At 44.3% G+C, this 22,813-nt stretch overlaps 1 protein-coding gene across 1 annotated transcript; it reads left to right on the plus strand.

Annotated features, from left to right (window-relative positions):
- Nucleotides 1-17,130: 17,130 nt before the first annotated feature.
- Nucleotides 17,131-22,217, plus strand: LOC138765647 (delta-like protein 1). The gene is made up of 3 exons (XM_069942605.1): nucleotides 17,131-18,242; nucleotides 20,120-20,219; nucleotides 21,205-22,217. Exons 1-3 carry the CDS (start codon nucleotides 17,661-17,663, stop codon nucleotides 21,207-21,209), a joined length of 687 nt encoding a protein of 228 aa, XP_069798706.1. The 5' UTR covers nucleotides 17,131-17,660; the 3' UTR covers nucleotides 21,210-22,217.
- The last annotated feature ends 596 nt before the right edge of the window (nucleotides 22,218-22,813 follow it).

Below are 22,813 nucleotides of genomic sequence, written 5' to 3' on the forward strand. Positions count from 1 at the left end.
CTGGCTAGAGGCAGGAAGAGGGGCGCCCGGAACCCCGGTACTCACGGATCCATCGTTTTCTGGCGAGGTCGATCCTCCTGTGGAGAAGGCAACCTCGGGAGTGCTGGAGCAACGAGATCCCGGTGAGACGCTGGCGATGGAGACAGGCTCTTCCTCCGGACCGTTGGAGACTGGTGTAGAGCCCCAACTGATATCGCTGTCGGAGGGTGGCGGCATTAGCAGGCACGCAGGATTGATCAGAGGCAGACTCTCAGGCAGTGTAGGCATCACAAGCGCTGGGGCTGCAGGCAGGTGCTCTTCATAGGCCGCCATCTTGCGTTCCACTGGCCGGAACTTGTAGCAGGAAGGGGAGGAGCGCCAGGCTGGAGGATCAGGCTCCAAAGTCTGCCCAGCAACAATGACGTCAGTGGAAGCGGCTGGCCAATCAGGAGAGACACAGTCATTATCAATGGCGCCAAGCAATTCCCGCTTCTCGGCCGCATGGCAGTTAACCCCCTCGTCACCGGGGGATGGCGCAGGTAGAAATAACAGCAAGAAGCGGCCATTTTGTGTCCAGTCTAAGCCGTGCAGCGACTCAGTAATCAAAACTCCCATGGCAATTTTAGCAAAGTCTCTGGAGACGATAATAAACTATAGATCTTGTACACCGCGTGGCGTGTGTATCCTGTTCGTGACGCCAAATGCGATGCCCTGGCCCCTGGGGGCCACTTCCGCAGTGCTGGTGTTATGAGCGGGCAATGACCGAGGCAGCTACAGGGGTTATACTTGTCACGGTATAGGCCTGAGGGCAGCACAGCTGTAGGGCCGGTCTGAGGAATCTGCGGGTGATGATGGGCATGCGATTCTTCGCTGCACTTAGTCAGGGCACCAGTTAGTGGACACCAATGCCAGGGTTCAGTAACAGCGGTTTTATTATAGATGAAGTAACTAGTAGCAACAGTTCTATCCGGATGCAACCGGGTATATAGCAGGCTTTGACAAATAAAGCAGGAGTGGTGCTGCATAGGCTGTGAGAATACGTGCCGGATGATGGGAGTAGGAGTATGAGAGAAATAGCGTTGCTGGGTGGATTAGCTTGAGAATAATACTTGCTGTGAATCCTTGCAGCGATGAGGAGAGATAACGGAATGACACCCAGATGAGAGAGAAGAATCCGGTCACTTGAGCAGGCAGATACAGCCGAAGACTTTAATACAGCAGCAGAATCAGTCACTCTTCTTATGGTGAAGAGGCTGCAGAGAAGAAGCCCAACTCCTCTGAGGCAGGAGAGGGACGACACACATCCTCCTTGCTTGGAAGCAGGGGGAAGACTCACTTGTTAGGAGGAAGTGGGAGGTCACATGGTTGCTCCTGGCCAGAGCTAGTCGGCCATTGGAGGAACCATGGTTACAGGTCACGTGATCAACAGCCTTGCATACCACTGTACAATGAAATAATACACAGGAATACATGAGAATACACATGAGAATGTACATTACCAGAGAATACTAGGGGAAAACCAGCAGCAGTTGCAGTGCAAACACTTACCAGAACAGGCATTGACACAGCAAGAGAAATGGCCATAATAGGAGTAGTAGTCTGCATGTTCTGGGACACTGCAATGTCCCTGCAGCCCTCGCTCAACGATCATCGGGCCGTGGAATAGGCCCAGTAAACCAGCTGCTATCTAGCAGATCGACGTTCGTTTAGATCGTTGATTGGGCCCTCCTCGGCCCGTGGAATAGGACCCTTAGTTACTATGTGGTGGTAATGGTCTTAGTTACTATGTGGTGGTAATGGTCTTAGTTACTATGTGGTGGTAATGGTCTTAGTTACTATGTGGTGGTAATGGTCTTAGTTACTATGTGGTGGTAATGGTCTTAGTTACTATGTGGAGGTAATGGTCTTAGTTACTATGTGGAGGTAATGGTCTTAGTTACTATGTGGTGGTAATGGTCTTAGTTACTATGTGGTGGTAATGGTCTTAGTTACTATGTGGAGGTAATGGTCTTAGTTACTATGTGGAGGTAATGGTCTTAGTTACTATGTGGTGGTAATGGTCTTAGTTACTATGTGGTGGTAATGGTCTTAGTTACTATGGGGTGGTAATGGTCTTAGTTACTATGTGGTGGTAATGGTCTTAGTTACTATGTGGAGGTAATGGTCTTAGTTACTATGTGGTGGTAATGGTCTTAGTTACTATGTGGTGGTAATGGTCTTAGTTACTATGTGGTGGTAATGGTCTTAGTTACTATGTGGAGGTAATGGTCTTAGTTACTATGTGGTGGTAATGGTCTTAGTTACTATGTGGTGGTAATGGTCTTAGTTACTATGTGGAGGTAATGGTCTTAGTTACTATGTGGTGGTAATGGTCTTAGTTACTATGTGGAGGTAATGGTCTTAGTTACTATGTGGTGGTAATGGTCTTAGTTACTATGTGGAGGTAATGGTCTTAGTTACTATGTGGAGGTAATGGTAGTGGTTTGACAAAATGTAGTGGAGTTTATTTACACCATTGCGAATAAACTCCACTAGACTTTTTCACGTGCTGTATCCTGCACATTACTTTGGATTGTGTACAAACCTGGATCCGGCAGGGTGAGGAGTATACTAATATATGGTGAACAAGGGTAAACAGGGGAAATCAGCTCACCTCTTTGTATGTTGGTTGGAGTCTCCAGCGTATGTGAGAGGGTGCACGGTTCCTGGCGGTGGCTGTCCGTCAAATAGGTAGATGGTTGCAAAAAGTGATAAGGATCCGGCACTCCGAGAAATTTAAAATTCAAAAACTTTTATTGGAACATATCTAAAAAATAGCTGAGCAGCTCATGCTGTGTGGCCTGAAAGACTGACGCGTTTCGCGCATGCGCGCTTAGTCATAGTGACATAGTCACTATGACTAAGCGCGCATGCGCGAAACGCGTCAGTCTTTCAGGCCACACAGCATGAGCTGCTCAGCTGTTTTTTAGATATGTTCCAATAAAAGTTTTTGAATTTTAAATTTCTCGGAGTGCCGGATCCTTATCACTTTTTGCAACCATATACTAATATATGTTGTTCCTTGTAGTCCTCTGCTGCTGATATTTTCGTTCTTGAAGTAGTGACAAAAATATTTTGTTTCATATATGGTACTATTGGTCTTGTTGCTGGTAATATGTGTCTTTGTATACTGGATTTTAGTAATGGTATGGTGGTATTAGTCACTATGTGGGGGTCATGGGGTGGTGGTAATATTTGCCCCTTATACATTGGTAGTATTGGTCTTGGGTTTTCTGGACTTATATATTTATAATTATAATCATAATATAGTAATGCTGTTCTGGGGTCACTTACCCACCCTGAGCCCCCACATATTTTTGTATTTTGATCTCCCTTAAAGCCTCCAGTGTACACATAGAATCCTTCAACTACAACTGCTGTAAAGACTACAACTCCCAGCATTTACTGACAAGACACAGTCCTCAAGATATGATGGGAGTTGTAGTACATCTGAACCGATAATCCTCTGATAATTGCTGGTTCTGTAAATGGATTTATTAGTGGATCTTCAGGGCTTATGATTGTGACAGACTGCAGCCACCAGAAGCCTCTACACAACCATCACTTATTAAAGGATTGTCCAATTGGGAACTACAACTTCCATTATACCCTCAGAGCATTCTGATTCTGTGAGTTGTAGAGTAAAAACTTGTAATTCACCAGTTAGTTGTGGACACAGATCACTCCAGCATAGAATCGGGGTCAGCATGTCTCTTCTCAGAGGTTGGTCATTGGTGGGCCCCCAGCATAATTTCCCCTGGTGGGCCCCAGGTAGCCCAGTCCGACACTGGTGGCGATCTGCTGCCACCGCCCCTATTACAAGGAGTCATGGCAGCAGATCGCTGCTATCACAGTTGCTTGTTTTTCAACGTTTGAAAAACAAGTGACGCAACGATCAGCTAACATGAACGATGTGGGCTGATCTTTGCCCTCTATTCCACGGGACGATTATCGGCCGTAACGACTGATATCGGCCAAATACGGTTGATAATCTTTTCGTGGAATAGGGCCTTTAGGGTACTGAGGAATAGGTGAGGAATTGAAGTGAAATCCGCTCTTAATTTCAGCTTGAAATTCCTCCTGTAAAATATGAACAGAGCAATGTCCCATTGCGTTTAATGGAATTTCCGCTGTGTTGGTCAAACTGCAGAATTTCCAAGCAGAATTTACTGCCACAGATCTGCTTTCCTCCCAAAGAATTGGGCTGAATACTCGCCTATTCCTCAGTGTGAACATACCCTAATGATGCGTTTACATAGAGCGATTTATCTGACAGATCTTTGAAGCCAAAGCCAGGAACAGACTATGAACAGAGAACAGGTCATAAAGGAAAGACTGAGATTTCTCCTCTTTTCAAATCCATTCCTGGCTTTGGCTTCAAGAATCTGTCAGATAAATCTCTCTGTGTAAACGCACAATTAGAACCAACTTTACTGTGGCCTCTGTTATCTCTTTTAACAATGCACCATTTTTGGAGCATTGGATGGTTTGTCAATAGGTTAAAAGGTAAATGGGTTTGTCCGACGGTCAGCCTTTTTTAACCCCTAGACGACCTAGGACGTACCGGTATGTCCTCAAAGTCTGTGCCCAGACGACCCTGGATGTACCGGTACGTCCTGTGCTATGAAGCGCGCTCCGGAGCAGAGCGCACTTCATAGCAGGTGGGGGCCGGCTGGCATACACAAAAATGTAGTTGACCACATTTTCTGTACGTTAAAGGTAACCATTTAAAGTAATTCTGTACCCACAATCTGACGCCCCCAAACCGCTTGTACCTTCAGATTTCTTTTAATCCGAGATCTGTCCTGGGGTCCGTTCGGCAGGTGATGCAGTTATTGTCCTAAAAAACAAGTTTTAAACTTGCAGCCCTGTGCCCAACGGGAGTATCTGTGCCCTAACTTGGCATAACCCCTCCGTCCCTCCTCCCCACCCTCTTCATCATTAGGAATGCCACTGGAACATTTACTCCTGTCTGAACATTGCACAGGTCCTTACTGATCCAACCCATGTTCAGTATTCACACAGCTGACGAATAGTAGGCAATCTGCCTGGAGCATTCCTAATGATGAGTAGGGCGGGGAGGAGGGACGGAGAGGTTGTGCCAGCCTAATGCATACACAATCTAGGCCACGGCCATTGTTGCTTTTTTAGGACAATAACTGCATCACCTGCCGAACGGACCCCAGGACAGATCTTGGCTTAAAAGCAGCTATCTGACGGTACAAGTGGCTTGGGGGTGGCTTAGATTGTGGGTACAGAGTCGCTTTAAGGGTTTCAGTGGGTTCATACTGCGTTTTTGCAATTTGTTTTATGCCAAAAACAGATGAAAAATGGATGAAAAAAAACAGATACATTTGTGTGATCCGTTTTCTATTGACTTCCATTATAAAAATAAATAAATAAAAAAGAATCAGAATGCATCCTCTTCTTTAGTGTACACATCCTTTTTTGATCCCTTCTTTGGTCCTTTTTTATAATGAAAGTCAATAGAAAACAGATCAAAACGGATGCACACAGATGCATCCGTTTTTTGCATAAAGTGGATGGAAAAAATGCAAAAACAGTTTTGTGATTGACTATGATGATCAGGGCAGTTTCTAGGCCATTTTGGCAACAGGGCGAATCTGAATTCACTGAATAGCGGCCGCCGAAAACTGACATGTCAGTTGTTTGCGGCGCCGCTAGAGCTCCCGGCCGGAGCGTATACTATGTGTATACACTCCGGCCGGGATCCCATGGAAAGCAAAGTTTTCGTACACAGTACAGCCATTGTTGCCGATAGCAACAAAGGCTGTACTTTTACGAAAACATACGTTGTGTGAACATAGCCGGAACCAGTAAGAGGAGACAGGTCACCCGCTCCCATCCTGGAGTGATGTATCTGTGACCACAGCTCCCTTGTGAATAATCACAACTCTCAGAATGCCCTACACTTATGAAGCTCTCAGGGCATGCTGGGAGTTGTAGTTTGTGAGGGGACAACACCTTGAGGTCTCTCTTCATTCGCAGCATATTCTGAGGGCTGTGGCCTGTCAGTAAATGATGGGAGTTGTATCAGTTGTTTGCTGATCTTTTGAGTAGTTGTATAAATTATTATCGGTTGCACATCTCCCTCTGTATACAGTAATGTATTTAAATGGCTGTTTGAACCATACAGCAGCCTGGTTGCACATGACTGCATATGGGGCATGTAAAAGGTCCTTACTAATATATAGGCTATAGGAATATGGGCCCTATACTATGAATATCACTTCTCTGTCTCCTTCAGTTTCTCATCATCAGACACTTATTGCAGCAAAGAGATTAAAGGGGTAGTGCGGCCCTCAGAAATTATTCACAGAATAACACACATTACAAAGTTATACAACTTTGTAATGTATGTTATGTCTGTGAATGGCCACGTTCCCCGTGTCCCACCACCCCCACCCGTGTACCCGGAAGTTTTGGTGCATTATACATTACCTGATCCGTGTCGAGGGCCGTTTGCCATCTTGTGCCAAACGTCATCTTCGGACAGACGGACGAGTCGCTGCCTCCCGTCCCCCTCCGCCGCGTCACAACGGTGCTCAGCCGCGATTGGCTAAGCACAGTTATGCTCAGCCAATCGCGGCTGAGCATCGGATGACGCTGCAGAGGGCGGCCGGCACTAGTCGGAGCTGTTCGCCGGCCGCCCGAAGAAGACGTCACTCGCTGAAGATTGGAGACTGGTGTCGGCACGTGACAGGTGAGTATAGCGCACCACACTTCCGGGTACACGGGTGGGGGTGGTGGGACACGGGGAAGGGGGCCATTCACAGACATAACATACATTACAAAGTTGTATAACTTTGTAATGTGCGTTAGTCTGTGAATAATTCTTTACCGCCGCACTACCCCTTTAAGATTTAACCTTTACATTGCCTGCACAGGTTACTATTTCATGGCAAGGCAGTGTAAGGGTTAAACTCTCAGCAATAATTACAAGTGACTCATAAGGAGAAAGTAGAGACTCCAGAGAGTGAAGCTGCCCATCTATCTAATTATTCTTTCTTATTATACTTTATACCGTTTATTTCTTTTTTTGACAAATCGCACAATTTTTATTTTCACAGAAATAGACTTCATACTTTGAACACGAAATGTCACCTTTACGTTGTCAGATTCAATATCTCAACCTTGTACTTGTCATTCAAGCATTACTAAACCTTTCCTGCCCATATAAACCACCTATATCCCTAGCGAGAACAACCTCTAGAGCAGTAAGACAATGCTGCTCTGCACAACACACATTGTTTATGCTGCTACATTTTCACTTACTTTATTTAAAGGGAAACCGTCACTATGAAAATGCTATCAGCATCCTGTTATAGAGCAGGAGGAGCTGAGCAGATTGAAATATAGTAGTGCCTTGGATTACGAGCATAATTTGTTCCGGGACCGTGCTTGCAATCCAAATCACTCTTAAACCAAAGCAAATTTTCCCATAAGAAATGATTGAAATGCCAAAAATATGTTCCCCAAAAATAATGATTTTTTTTTATTCTGAATAACATGTAAAACTAATGAAACAAACATTCAGAAACAGCTGGATGTGTCACACTATCAGTTACTGTGCAGTATAGCAATCAGCATGTGGAGTATAATGTATAGTAAGGGCATAAACCTGAAAAACAGACGCAGTTTGTAGATACAGGATGGAACTGCAGATCCTCATAATGCAGGAGTGTAGTACAACAGGCTAGAATAGAGACAGGGCTGCTGTCAGAGGTCTGTGTGGTCACATGACAGCAATGGGGAAAGGGGGTGTGTTCAACATGGACCAATCAGGAAGTGAGAATCACAGAGCTGTGCAGGAGGACAGTGAGAGTAACTTTTCTATGCAGCAGTGTGTATAGCTGAGTGTAAGTGCAGCACATTACAGCAGGAACGGGGAGGAAAGGAAGCACAAGGGCTGATAGAGACTGCAGAGAGCATGAAGGAATGAGCATATGGGCACATACATACAGCACTCTCTGTCCGGGGAGAGAGGGTTTACAGCTATGGAGAGATTACCTCCACAGCCCTGTCCCCTGATACAAGCCCCAGCCTGAAGTGGATCTGCTATGATTTGGAAGGTGAGGGAGACTTCCTGGGTCAGAGTACAGGGCTGTTGACCCCGCTATGTAAACCATACCCCTCCCCCACTCCCCCTCCCACCCAGTACAGGGAGCTCTTAAACCAAAGCAAGGCTCCTAAAGTTAAAATTTTGAAAAACTGTGAGCTCTTCTTGAAAAACGCTCTCAATCCAAGTTACTCTTAAACCGAGGTACCATTGTATAGTGATTTTAAGGGAAAAGATTCTGTTTAACTTTTAACTTTCTATTCTTAAAGGGGTACTCCAGCAATTATTTGTAACATGACAGGAACTGACAGCATATCCCAGGAACTTACAGCAAATATCTACCGTATATCAAGACAAAAATGCTGCAGAGTAAAGAGAAGGGAAAGGGGCGTAAATCAGAAGGCAAAATCATGTTATAAAGTTCCTTGATTTGGACCACATGTCAATACTCAGTGGCAGGGGCGTAACTACCACTATAGTAGCCATAGTGGCTGCTATGAGGCCCACCACATCAGGGGGCCCCATTGCCCGCTCCTGCAAAACACTGGGCCCCTGAGCTGTTATCATTTGCAGCACCAGGTGGACAGCTTAGGGTCAGTCGGGAAGGAATGGGGGCCCCAATCAAAAGTTTGCTATGTATGGTGGTTGTTTGTTGAAAAGATCTACACCTCTCTATTGCACTTCATATTACAGTGCCTCACCAGAGACTAAGCCCACCATTTCCTAGTCCTCTTCTAAAGCTATAAATGTGATCAGCCAATAATGCACTCACCATATTGCACAGTTATAGTGATCATAAACGTATTATTCTGCTTGGTCTCCTCCTCGCCTCCTCCTCCTCATCATATGTTATCACCATGCAGCCTGGGGCTGGCTTGGTCCCCGTCATTTGTGTATAATAGTAAAATAAGGTAAGTGTAGACGGCACTGTGCGGCAATAAGCTCTAGTGGGTGCGCAGCCTTCCGGAGTCACACCCAGGCTCCACAAAGATCCAAAATATAAAGCGATAAGGCGGCACTCCAGGAATAGTGAATAATAAAGTGAATTTATTCACCCATAATGTGCGATACAACGTTTCAGTTTCTCGATGAAACCTTTTTCAAGCAACACATACACATGTGAAGGAAGGGGCTGGTATTTAAAGTCCATAAGCTCAGCCCATATTCAGTGACGTCATGATTACATGATTATACAAACAATCTTCAAAAGCAGTGATTACAGTGTATAAATCCCCCTTTACACAAAATATCATATACAGTGTTAATGACTATTCATAAAGGTAAAGGTATATATAATATAGATCTATCTCGTTTTTATTTATGGACAGAGTTTGGATGGGTGCCATAATATGGAACTGCAACTCTTTGGTCACTGTTTACACTACTTGATGGAAATGCCGTCCTATTCCCATGGAGTGGGGAAGACCCTGGTCTAGGTAAATTTGATTGCCGGAACGATCAGGGATCAACCAGTCCTGAGGTCCCGAGTGCGACACCTACAGACGGCGGGGACCAGAATTGGACATGTCCACCTCACGACAGGACGATCCCTATTATTATTATTTTTCAGTTTCAGTGTATGGGTAATACTGACCCTATCAAAGATGGCCTCTGTGGATGCCTAGCGCTTACAGCACATGCGCAATCTCCAAACACTGCTTAGGAGTGAGGGCAGTCACTCCGTGTGGAGAGCGCACGCGCGGTTCCTTGACACTGGCTGTGTCTAATGACGCCCATCCTTACGAGTCCTCTGATTGCACCCCTCCGCGCATGAGCAGTTCCTTTATTTACAAACTTGGATCGGCAAGGAACAACACGTGGAGGAGCAGCTGTTTATTTAAGATACCGGGTGAGAGACGGCCTCCCTCCATTAACCCCTAAGTATACAGGAGATTAACTTGTTATGAATTATGTGGACTACATCGCATTGAGATAGGATCGGACTTTATGAATAGTCACTAACACTGTATATGATATTTTGTGTAAAGGGGGATTTATACACTGTAATCACTGTTTTTGAAGATTGTTTGTATAATCATGTAATCATGACATCACTGAATATGGGCTGAGCTTATGGACTTTAAACACCAGCCCCTTCCTTCACATGTGTATGTGTTGCTTGAAAAAGGTTTCATCGAGAAACTGAAACATTGTATCGCACATTATGGGTGAATAAATTCACTTTATTATTCACTATTCCTGGAGTGCCGCCTTATCACTTTATATTGTGTATAATACTATGCACTGTAGCACTGCATTTCATTAGTTTACCTTTAGCTCCATCTAGTGTTCATTCATAAAATTGCATTGCTTTAAATATCTCAATATCAGATACATTTGTGTCTATTAATGTTTACTTTACGGTACTGTACAGATATCACACAACCCCAATCATTCTTCTTATAACTTCACACTAGATTATTTCTGTCCAACTCTGCACTTTTAATATACTGAGTAGGTGAGTTACACCAATATTTTTATGTTTCGTGTGTCAGGCATATATTTTTTTGGATATACAGTACTTGGTTTAAGAGCATTTTGGTTTAAGAGCTCACAGTTTTTCAAAATTGTGACTGGTTTTAAGAGCATTGCTTTGGTTTAAGAGCTCCCTGTTTTGGGTGGGAGGGCAAGTGGGGGAGGGGCTTGGCATGCACAGTGGGGTCTACAGCACTGTACTCTGACCCAGGAAGTGTCCCTTACCTTCCAAATCATAGCAGATCCACTTCAGGCTGGGGCTTACATCAGGGGACAGGACTGTGAAGGTAATCTCTTCATAGCTGTAACCCCTCTCTCCCTGCAGTCTTTGTCAATCCTGATTGGTCCATGCTGAACACACCCCCTTCCCCACTGCTGTCATGTGACCACACAGACCCCTGACAGCAGCCCTGCTTCTCTAGCCTGTTGTACTACGCTACTGCATTATGGGGATCGGCAGTTCCAAACAAACTGCTGCTGTGTTATCAGGTTTATGCCCTTACTATACATTATACTCCTCATGCCGATTGCTATACTGTACTGTAACTTATAATATCACATATTCAGCTCTTTCTAAATCTTTGTTCTACATGTTATTCAGAATATAAAATCATAATTTTTGGGGAGTGGAACCAATTGTCTGCATATCAGTGATTTCTTATGGGAAACTTTGCTTTGGTTTAAGAGTGGATTTAAATTACAAGCGTGGTCCCGGAACGAATTGTGCTCGTAATCCAAGGCACCACTGTTCTAATGTATCTATGTATATAAATAGTTTTTATGCATGTATTATAATATTTTTCTGATCTTTATTCTGGAGCTGTCATTGACACTGAAGAACTCTAACCCTAAGAAATGGATGGTTGTTTTCAGCTGCCATTCAATTTGTATACGATGCCTGGGGAAGTGTCTGGAGGTCTGTAACATGTTTTTAGAGTTTTACACATTGTTTAATGTACTGTTGTTACTTCCTTTGTATATATAATAAAGAAATCTATCAGTACATTAGGATTCTATGGAGTATTATATTTTTTATTAAACAGACAGCACCAACAAATAGTAGCCCATTTTTGGAAGGAGGTATGTCCTACCTGCTTCTGGTGTATTCAGGTCAGAAGAGCTGCACACGTTCACACTACGTATATTTCAGTCAGTATTGCAACCAAAACCAGGAGTGGATTAAAAACACAGAACGGATCTGTTCACACAATGGTGAAATTGAGTGGATGGCCGCCATATAACAGTAAATAACGGCCATTATTTCAATATAACAGCCGTTGTTCTAAAATAACAGCAAATATTTGCCATTATATGGCGGCCATCCACTCAATTTCAACATTGTCTGAACAGATCCTTTCTGTGTTTTTAATTTACTCCTGGTTTTGGTTGCAATACTGACTGAAATATACTGACTGAAATATACATATACTGACTGAAATATTTGTAGTGTGAACGCAGCCTAAAGGTAAACACTGAGGGGGAGATTTATCAAAGGGTGTAAAATTTAGACTGGTGCAAACTGCCCACAGTAACCAATCACAGATCAGCTTTCCTTTCAGCACTGCCTAAAGCTGAGCTGTGATTGGTTGCTGTGGGTAGTTTGCACCAGTCTAAATTTTACACCCTTTGATAAATCTCCCCCTGAATGTTCCCCCAACATGTTTCTCCATCAACACAGTGTCATCAGAGGTAAAAGACACTCACTCATCGACTTCATAGTGTTAGTGTCATTGGGCTCTGCTTCAGCAATGTGTATCTACAGTGGCTTTGGCTGTCTTGACTTATTTTAAAGTTAAGGCCAGACTAAATTACAGACTTGGGGGATATCTGCAGCATGACTGGACTATGGAGGGACTAGAAGGATAGGAAAGTTCAGGAAGGCAGGTGGGGAAGTTAGTGCTGGGGGAGGGGGGGGGTAAGTGGGATAGTGTGGAGATGGGGGAAGGAGGAGATTGGGGTTGGGATTGACTGTGGGTTATCAGGGCTTGGTAAGAGATAAGGGGTAAGGTAAGGTGAGGACTAATTATAAGGCTGGATAAGTGGGGTTTGGTAGGGAGGGGGTTTGGTATATAAGCTAGCTCTGGGGGGCAGCAGGTAGTCTTTTAGGTTTACAAGTGGGAGAAAATAAATCATTGGTTTGGGATGAGAATGGTATGGGGCTCAGCTGGGGTTTAAGTTGGGCAGCGAGGATTATTTTGTGGTTCTTGTTGCAGCGGTTGTTGGGTCGTAGGCAAAGTCGGATTTATACACTGATGTTGGAGATGGAAGGAGGGATCCCTTCGGTAGGAGTTTATGGATTGGATGGAGGATTGGGAGTTCACTAGATAGGGGTTCGGTGGGGGGCTTAGGCCCCAGTAGGTAGTGGAATAAAATGCACACAAGGGTTTCTGGTGCTAATAGAATAGGTGCTGGTAGAATAGGTGCTGGTAGAACCTGCACCAGTGGAGTTGGGAACACCTGGAGGACATGAGGGCTTTGAGGATCTCCTCATCATTAAGGTTTTGGGATAGTTTTTGGCAAGCTTTTATACGAGATGTTGTTAATCAAAATGAAAAGGCTACTGTGGCCAATTTAATCCATGCCGGTGTCTGTGTTATTTATGAGGAGGAGTCGACAACAGCAAGTCATGTAGAACTCTATCGGAAACTCCTGTAGAAACTGGTTTTAAACACATTGAAGGCCCTAAGCTTCCTAGAGAGGTGGAGATCTTCTCTTCCCTCATGGGGGCCTCCAGTCATAGTCATAGTGTGGTGTCCCACTCTTAAGTGCCTTAAGGCCCTATTCCAGGGAACGATTATCGTTCGTATTCGGCCGATATCGGCCGCTACGGACGATAATCGTCCGGTAGAATAGAGTGCAACGATCAGCCGACATCGTTGCGACTGAATAGGAGCATCGGCAGCAGACGCTGCTATATCCTATGGGCTGCCCGGACGATCAGCGATCCCCCGGGCAGCCCCCCCCCAGCTCCCCGCCGCCCCCTCCCGCACTCACCTGCTCGCTGCAGCCGCGTTGAATAGCGGCGTCAGCGAGCGGGGAACGAGGAGCAAACGAGCGCTGAGAGCGCTCGTTTGCTCCTCTAAACGACCTGTGGAATAGAGGCATTAGGCACCAAAGTTCTCACTCCAGGTTAAGTGGTGATAAAGGCAGCATTCTATAGTTTCACCACTAGGTGTCAGTGTTATTTGTGAGTCTTGTTGTTCCAGGCACAGCTTAAGTTAGCAATGGGTTAATGTTACTGTTGTACCATGTGTTGAGTGCTAGCCTATAGGAGGTGCTCTCTCTTCTTCTACCTATCCCTATTTTTTACACCCAACCACCCACCCCTGTAGAAGGAGTTTTTTCGCTCAGTGTGGGCGGGAGTCAGTTGAGTTCTGGTCTAGTCTAGTCTAAGGCACGTGTACAGATGCAGCTAGAGACAACTAGTTCTTTCAGTGTTCCTACTATATCTACTATGCAGTGCTAAACACCAAAAAGGGAGAAGAGTCTAGGAACATCCTGACCCACGCCGAGAACCAGTCTAAAAAGTGCAGGGCAGTATCCCGAGACACAAGAGGAACTAGCCTGGATAGGACAAAGCTACCAAGGAAGGTCTACGTATCCTATCTCGCAGTGCAGTTAACTGGGACACCCCGGGAGCTTAGCTTGAACCCAATGAATACATTGCTACATTGGGTTAGGACTCCCTCAACAAACTCTTCTCTTCTATTCTAGCACTGGCGTCACGATACTTACATCTTTGGCTGAGCTGTCACAACCACCTGTCATAACATTATCCGGTGGAGTACCACTACTGCAGCACCACAATAGAGTTAGGGACCCTGCCCTGTAGAGCACTGTGCGGCAGCACTAGAACAGAGATTGGGATCAGGAAGTACGGGGCTTAGAGGCCTGCAGTTTCCGAAGCAAACATTGGTGGCAGCAGAGTGACTGTGTCACCCCTTACTGCTGCCAGTAGTGCGTATGTACATTTAAAAAAAAGTTAAATTTTTTGTAATAAAGTTATATTACAAAGTAATATAAATTTACTAAAGCAATGTATTATTAAAAAAATTAAAAAAAAAGAGGGCGGGGTTAGATTCCAGAGTTCCCCTTTCAAGTTTTCTTCATAGTTTACAGAAAACTGAGCAAATAAAGCGTGATGTGAACAGGAAGAGATGGAAGGGAAGGAGGAGGAGTGAGGGAGGGAAACTTGTAACACCACTAGGCTTTGTATAAGACTCAAGATTGAGAATTTTAGTTACAGCAAAGACAGGCAAGTCTACTCAACCTTACTCCAAGTTTAGCTCTGGGGTGCGTGAGTTCCTAATTCTCTAATCCTTCACATAAGACTGTATTGACTTCAGCTTCATCCCTGAGATTTACACGTGAAAGTCAACACCATGACAGCAAAGACGCCACTGCTGGTGGTGGTGCTCCTGTGCCTGCCGATGGTGAGTACCAACTATCCTGCGTATGTCTGTACTATGTACTCTCGATTATGTGATCACTGTATATCTGGATACTTATTACAAGTCACTACTATGGCTCCCATTATCCCGCTCTTCCAATAGACAGGACTGTATCCATCTTCTCTACGGTTTCTAATAATCTTGCAATTTTTCTAAAAAGTTCTGATATGTTTTATGTTATTATTGCCCTGGGTAAAGATGGAGATATCAGTTACATGGGAGCAACACTTTTGACTATTTGGTCTATTAATCTTCTGTATCGATCACCACATTTGGGGGGGGGGGGTCTTGTTCTGTGACTTGTAGGTGGCCCAATAGCTCTGTATCTATATCCCTAGGTGGAGGCTGCCGGAGTGTTTGAACTGAAGATCCATTCCTTTACTAGTCCTCAAAGTGTGTGCGTAGCCGGCCGTTCCTGTCACATCTTCTTCGGAGTGTGTCTGAAGGACGCCCAGCCCGTAGTATCCCCAGATCCTCCTTGCACATTCGAGACCGGTCTGAGGGACCGCACCTGATGGCTGTGGATCCAGGGGCCATAGCAGCGAGCAGCCCTATCTGAGTCCCCTTTCACTTCAAGTGGCCGGTGAGTAACAGTCCAGCTGTTGGCCATTGTAATACTACAAGTAATGTTCAAGATGCTTCATCATTGTGGATTTATATACATGAACCCCTATTTTCTGGACTTCTTGAAGTAAATCCCAAAGTACAATGGAAGGAGTCCACCAAAAGTTAGTAGACGTATAACGTAACACAGAACTAATCTTTTGTTTTGTGGGTCCTATTTTAACACTGTTCCCCCCTTCAACTTTACCAGGTGCCTGGTCTTTTTGGAGGTCACATCAAAAGGCAGTAGGCTCTGTTCACACAGTATTTGAGTTATGTGGTCATAGCATGTACCTCTTACATATATACTTGGAGTACTTGCCGCTGTGTGGGTTATACATACAACTAAGGCAATGCTCAAATGCTGACCCTTTTCCATGGTACTTACCATTTCTTGGTTCTATAGGCGTCTTCCTCACTAGGACAGGCTCCATATTATGTCTCACGCCAAAGCCTCAGCCATTACGGGACTATATAATACTGACTTCCATTGTCATGGTTTGTTGCAGGACAATTTCTGTCACCCTAAACTACTAGTTTTTCCAAAATGTACTCTATCCTCACATAGCACTGTATATCACATAGTATGTCTCCTAGCTGTGTTGGCATAGAGCCTGAGTAACCCTTCAAACATACAAATACCCAACCATCTAAGTTTTCTCTGTGAGTTGTGGATGACCTAGGACCTTCGCCGGGCTCGGGCTCTCTTCTGAGCCAACATCACAACCCAGCTGATGGACTGGCCGCTCAGCCAGTCAGTGACTGGGGCGGGACACCACTTCAGTCACTGATTGGCTGAGCGCACAATCCATCAGCTGGGACGGGCATTTTCCCCCCAGTCATGACTTCATCACAAATTGGGGAAAGTGCCAGAGCCGGTCAGACACATCTGTTCTGGTATGTTACACATCTCTACTTTTTATAGTAATATAGTTGTGCTATATATTGCTTTTACATTGAGCTGTATAATATACCTCACAGTAAGGACAGGCTGGGCTGATACTAACGTTCTTCCAAAGATTATAATGAGACGCATGAATTTTCTGTTTCTCACAGTAAACCCAGAAAACCTGCTCAGCCGCTTGGCTGCTCATAGTGGCCTGTCCATTGGCGAGAACTGGTCTCAGGACGTACACCTTGGGCAGCAGAGTGAATTACATTATTCCTATAATGTCACCTGTGACGAGAATTACTACGGCAATAGCTGCTTCGACTACTGCCGACCCCGGAATGACGCTTTTGGACATTACGTCTGCGACCAAGAGGGAAAGCACTTATGTATAGACGGCTGGAAGCGAGAATACTGTATGGAAGTGTCTCTACATGCTTACAACTCTTTACTTAGTCTGCTGCCGTTTTCTATTGTAATTTTTGTTGTGACATGTCCATTCTTTGAGCGAAGAGCCGCGGAGAGTGGAGGTGCCCTATACCTTACATTGAGGCGCTGAGGCAGGTGGAATTCCAAGCAGAGTCCACGACGGGGATTACACTTGGAATCTCAGCGTGAACAGACACTAAGGGTGGATGTTCCCCCCTCTGAACATCAGTTCTTTACATCTGAAGGGGGTTGTTTGGTGACAAGCATATAGATTTCTATTCAGATGGATGGGACACATGCAGAAATGTCTAGCCCTGTCCTGCTGATCCTACAAAATACTGTGACCTTGTGCATAGGGATGAATGTGACTATAATCTTTTCTTAGTCATAGAAGCCATTCACATGGCGAATAAACTACCAGTCTTCTGTTCTGTCCTGTCAGTGATTCGGTAAGGGGCACATAGACATGGCGGGAGCGTGGAGAGGTAAGTATAGCTTTTTTATTTATTATTCAGTCTATTGCAGATAAGAAATTGTAAACAATGTTAAAGGAGTTATCCAGCGTTTGAAAAACATGGACACTCTCTTCCATAGACTTTTGGGTCCAGTTCAGGTTTAGTTTGCAATTAAGCCCCATTCACTTCAATAGAAATTAGTTGCATAACCACCCCCGAACTGGAGACAAGAGTGGTGCTGTCTCTGGAAGAAAGTGGCCATGTTTTTCTTACACTGGATAACCCCATTAATTGTATTCGCCCTTTTTTTTGCAGCTATTTGTCTACCTGACTGCAGCGAGTCTCATGGTTTCTGCGAGGTGCCCGGAGAATGCAAGTGTCGCATGGGATGGCAAGGTCGGCTGTGCGATGAGTGCGTGCGATACCCCGGCTGTCTGCACGGATCTTGCTTGCAGCCCTTTGAATGCATCTGTCAGGAAGGTTGGGTCGGCCTGTTCTGCGATCAAGACTCGGACTACTGCACCAAACATAAGCCATGCCAAAACGGAGACAGCTGCATCAACACCGGGCAGGGCAGCTATTCCTGCAACTGCCGACCCGGATACACTGGAACCAACTGTGAGATTGAGAGCAACGAATGTGCCAGCAATCTATGCAAAAATGGAGGCAGCTATACCTGCAGCTGCCGACCCGGATACACCGGAACCTACTGTGAGATTGAGAGCAACGAATGTGCCAGCAATCTATGCAAAAATGGAGGCAGCTATACCTGCAGCTGCCGACCCGGATACACCGGAACCTACTGTGAGATTGAGAGCAACAAAAATGGAGGCAGCAGCAATGTAAGTCAATACTTTCCTCACAAACCACCAGTCATACTGGACTAGAAAGACATGAGTACTGTCTACCAAAAACAGTATCACGCCTATCCATGGGTTGTGTCTAGTATTGCAATTCAGCTTCAGAGTGTATTGGACTGAGCTGCAATCCTATACATAACCTGTGGGCAGAGGTGGCACTGTTTTTGGAAAAAAGCAGCCATCTTTTTCTATTCCTGGACAACTTCCCTCTGCATTGTCAAAGCCATGAAATCTGCAGAAGCTTGTGATAAATCTGCCGGTCAAACATGGGGGAGATTTATCAAACATGGTGTAAAGTAGAATTGGCTCAGTTGCCCCTAGCAACCAATCAGATTCCACCTTTCATTTCTCACAGATTGTTTTGAAAATGAAAGGTGGAATCTGATTGGTTGCTAGGGGCAACTGAGCCAATTCTACTTTACACCATGCTTGATAAATCTCCCCCTAATAGATTCTGTAGCAGTTTTGTCAGTGACAACAAGTTACTTCACATGTGAATTCATCCTTAAGGGGGCGCTCCAGGCAAGACTGGTACATGCTGTTATGTGGAGCATGACACAGAGATAAAACGCACTGCACAGCGGGTATCTCTGTGTGACGCTCCACTCCCTCAGGCCCTGCACTAGGGGGGTACAGTGTATCAAGGTTACCTGAGAGTCCCTTTAAAGATCAGCAGTCATCCAAAGGATGACCAAGTCATAAAGGAAAGACTGAGATTTCTCCTCTTCTCATATCCATTCCTGGCTTTGGCTTCAAAAATCTGTCTCTTTTCTTTCTTTGAAGTTCCTGTTTCTAAATGAATATGCACAACTCAGAACTTTTCCAAGGAACAAGGAAGTTTGTACCCACAAGAAAAATATAAATATATATAATTTGTTTTTTGTTTGTTGTTTTTTTTGTTTTTAATTTATCCCACAGTGGGTAAAATAAGTTTTAGATTTTTTGGTACACTGCTGTTTTCCCATATGTATGATTTTTACGGCCCCCTCAAGGTCTTGACCAGGTTTGCAGACACTGCAGCAGAGATTGTGTCCCACTCCTCCATGCAGGCCTTCTTCAGATCTTTCAGGTTTCAGGGCTGTTGCTTCTTATGGACCCACTGCTTAGTTGCCCTGGCTGTGTGTTTTGGGTCATTGTCTAGTTCTATTTTTGCCCCATCTGACCATATGACGTTCTCCCATGCCTCCTCTGGATTATCCAGAGGTTCATTGTGGAACTTCATTGCCTGGACATGTGCTGGCAGGAGTGTCCTGCAGAATTCTAATCCATGATGGCGTAATGTGTTACTAATAGTAATCTTTGAGACGATGGTCCCAGCTCTCTTCATGTCATTGACCAAGTCCTTCTGTATAGTTCTGGGCTGATTCCTGACCTTCCTCAGAATAACCCTTACCACATGAGGCAAGATCTTGCATGGAGCCCAAGATCAAGAAAGATTGGCAGTCATCTTGTATTTCTTCCATTTTCTAATAATTGTGCCAACAGTTCTTGCCATCTCACAAAGCTGCATGCCTACTGTCCTGTAGCCCATTCCAGCCTTGTGCAGGTCTACAATTTTGTCCCCGGTGTCCTTAGACAGCTCTAAGGTTGGAGTGTTATTGATTGAGTGTGTGGCCAGGCGTTTTTATAAGGAGTTAACAAGTTCAAACAGGTGCAATTAATACAGGTAGTGAGTGCAGAGTAGGAGGAGCTTCTTAAAGAAAAACTAACAGGTCTGTGAGAGACAGAATTCCTTCTGGTTGGTCGGTGATCAAATACTTATTTTATATAATAAAATGCAAATTAATTAATGGTTTAAACCATGTGAACAAGCATTAGGAAAATAAGTACTGCTTAGTTATCTCTGATGCTTTCACTAGAACTGCAGACCACGGGATGACGCTTTTGGCCATTTCATCTGCGACCAAGAGGGAAAGCGCTTATGTTTGGATGGCTGGAAGGGAGAATCCTGCACTAATCGTGAGTATCTCTTCCTGTCTGCAACTCTTTACATATTCCGCTGCCTTATTGCTTCTTGTAATATTGTATATGTTTTGCTTCTATCTTACACCGTGTGATTGTAGCCTATAGTCCATATAACTACTACTGCCACACAGTGTCCACATAACAATACCTTATAATCACCATGACATACATATAGAAGTGTGTAGGGGATTGTCCTGTGGTGTGCAGAAAATCTCACAAGTGTGTACTTATGTTATGCCATGAGGCGCGGGCGTTTTGGTTGTCTCCCTGCAGGGTCAGCTAGTATGGTGGTATGGTGTTATGGTAGCGAGTGAGTGAAGTGGAGTGAGTCTAAGGTCACTTGGGCTCTTGTCACATTAGCTTGGAGTAGTGTAGAACCCCCCTGAACAGTTTTGCGCCTCACCAGCACAAAAAAAAAAGATTAACCCAAGTGTACAGGTGTGTGTGGGTGCCAGTGCACAAGAATGGGCCAGAGTCCAATACTTAGAACAAAAATAGAACAGTTTACTTGCAGGTACTTATTCATCTGGGCTAAGAAGACTCCCGAGACTTCCCATTTGTCCTGCCCTGCGCAGTGGAATACATAGACTTTCCGTACCTTTGTTCCACTGTGGTCAGTTCCTGTGACTGCTGAGGTAATTGCTCTGCACATTTAGAGAGGTTTCTGGCATTGTCAAGGTGATCCCTGTGTGTCTTCTCTCTCCTTGCTACTTCCTTCTACAACTGTCCTGGTGAGTCTACAACTGGTGGGTAAGAATACTATATTATTGTGACCTTGGGCATCGGGCTAAATGTGTGACTATAACCTTCTCTTGCTCAATGTTCAAGACTGTTTGTGCCCAAGACAACCCAATGCGGTTGGATAAATTTGGCAACACTGCCACCTAATGGTGATACTGTACATGAGCACAGTGGACACCCCCCAGCCAACAAAATCAGCAGTCATTCATTGTGAGCTTTTATTTTTTGCTTATTTCAGGCTGAAACTATGAAACTAAATTGCTGAAAAAATAAGCAGCCCATCTGTCCAGTCTCTCTTTTCTCTTTGAAGTTCCTATTTTGATATGAATGTGCACAACACGAACCTTTTCCAAGGAAGTCTGCTCCAACAAGACAAAGATATATACATATATTTCCTTTACTTGTGCTTCGACCCTTTGACAACTTTTCAAAAACAAACAAGATTAAATATGATTGGAGTGTATATGACTTTGCCAATTATTAAAAAAAAAAATAGCATTTTGTTTTTGCATGGCGATGAGACAATGAGATGCGACTCCAGTGGTCCAGCTGCCCGGCAGACTTTCTGCACAGAATCCTTTCCTCTCTCTTTTCTTTTCAGTTCTGTCCCTTGCTGTAAGCTACTGAAATGAACAAGGAGATGAGACTCGGATGAGACAGCATGTCAGTAGAGCAGCGTGAAGATTTAAAAGGATTGTGTCATAAAGAAAACTAGGTTGGCAATTTTAATTGGCAATCTTCATATAGAGCGTGCTTAAGGCAGGCCCTATATAAAAATCGCCAATAACACTGATAAATGCTATGCAATGGTATAGCATTGATCAGTGTGTGTAATCTAGTGATTGCATGTAATTGTCCCCTAGGGCACGTATACTCACCACAGGTTATCGGTGTCCCGCGGCGCAGCTTTGTTTCAGTCCCGCGGTGCCGTTCAAATCCGGCGCACGCTCACGTCATCCGCTCTCATGTGACCCCCTCTTCTGTCTCCTGTGATTGAACGCCGGAAGTCACGGTTTACAACGCATTCTCAATGGGAGAGCGTGAGTTCCGGGGTTCAATCACAGGAGACAGAAGAGGGGGTCACAGGAGCGGATGACGTGAGGGGAACGAAGCTGCACTGCAGGACACCTATCACTTGTGGTGAGTATAAGCGCTCCCAATAAAAAGTTATAATCACCCCCCTTTCCCATTTTACAAATGAAAACATGTAAAAATTATTAAATAAACGTGTTAAATACCATAGCGTGTGTAATTGTCCGATCTATTAAAATATAACATATTGTTATTGTTCCTGCACGGTGATGGGTGTAAATGAAAAGTGGGGAAAAGTGTTAGGATTGCTGATTTTATGTTACCTTATCTATTAAAAAAAAAAAAATAATAAACAATAATCAAAAAGTCCGATCTACAAAAATATGATACTAATAAAAACTATTGTGGTGTAAAAAATTACACCCCATACAACCTCATAGGTGAAAAAGTGACACAACATTATAAGTCACAATGGGACAATTTTTCATAATTATTTCCACACCAAAAAAAAAAAAAGTTTTACTGTAGAAAACCAAAAAATTTAAAAAGTTATGAAAAAAATGATATGGCTGTATTCAGACTGACGCATAGAATAAACATATCAGGTCCGTTTAACTGTAAAGTGTGTTACCTAGAACCCCCTAAAAGTTACAAAATTAAACATTTTTGCCCAATTTCACCCTATAAATAATATTTGTATATATATATATTTTTTTTATGGTAGATTGAAAGGTGCCATTGCAAAGCACACTTGTTTCTGAAAAAACACACAAGCCCTTACATGACTCTGTAGTAGAGATGAGCGAACCTGGAGC

The sequence above is a fragment of the Dendropsophus ebraccatus genome, chromosome 10 (assembly GCF_027789765.1).
Source record: "Dendropsophus ebraccatus isolate aDenEbr1 chromosome 10, aDenEbr1.pat, whole genome shotgun sequence".
Taxonomy (NCBI): Eukaryota; Metazoa; Chordata; class Amphibia; order Anura; family Hylidae; genus Dendropsophus; species Dendropsophus ebraccatus.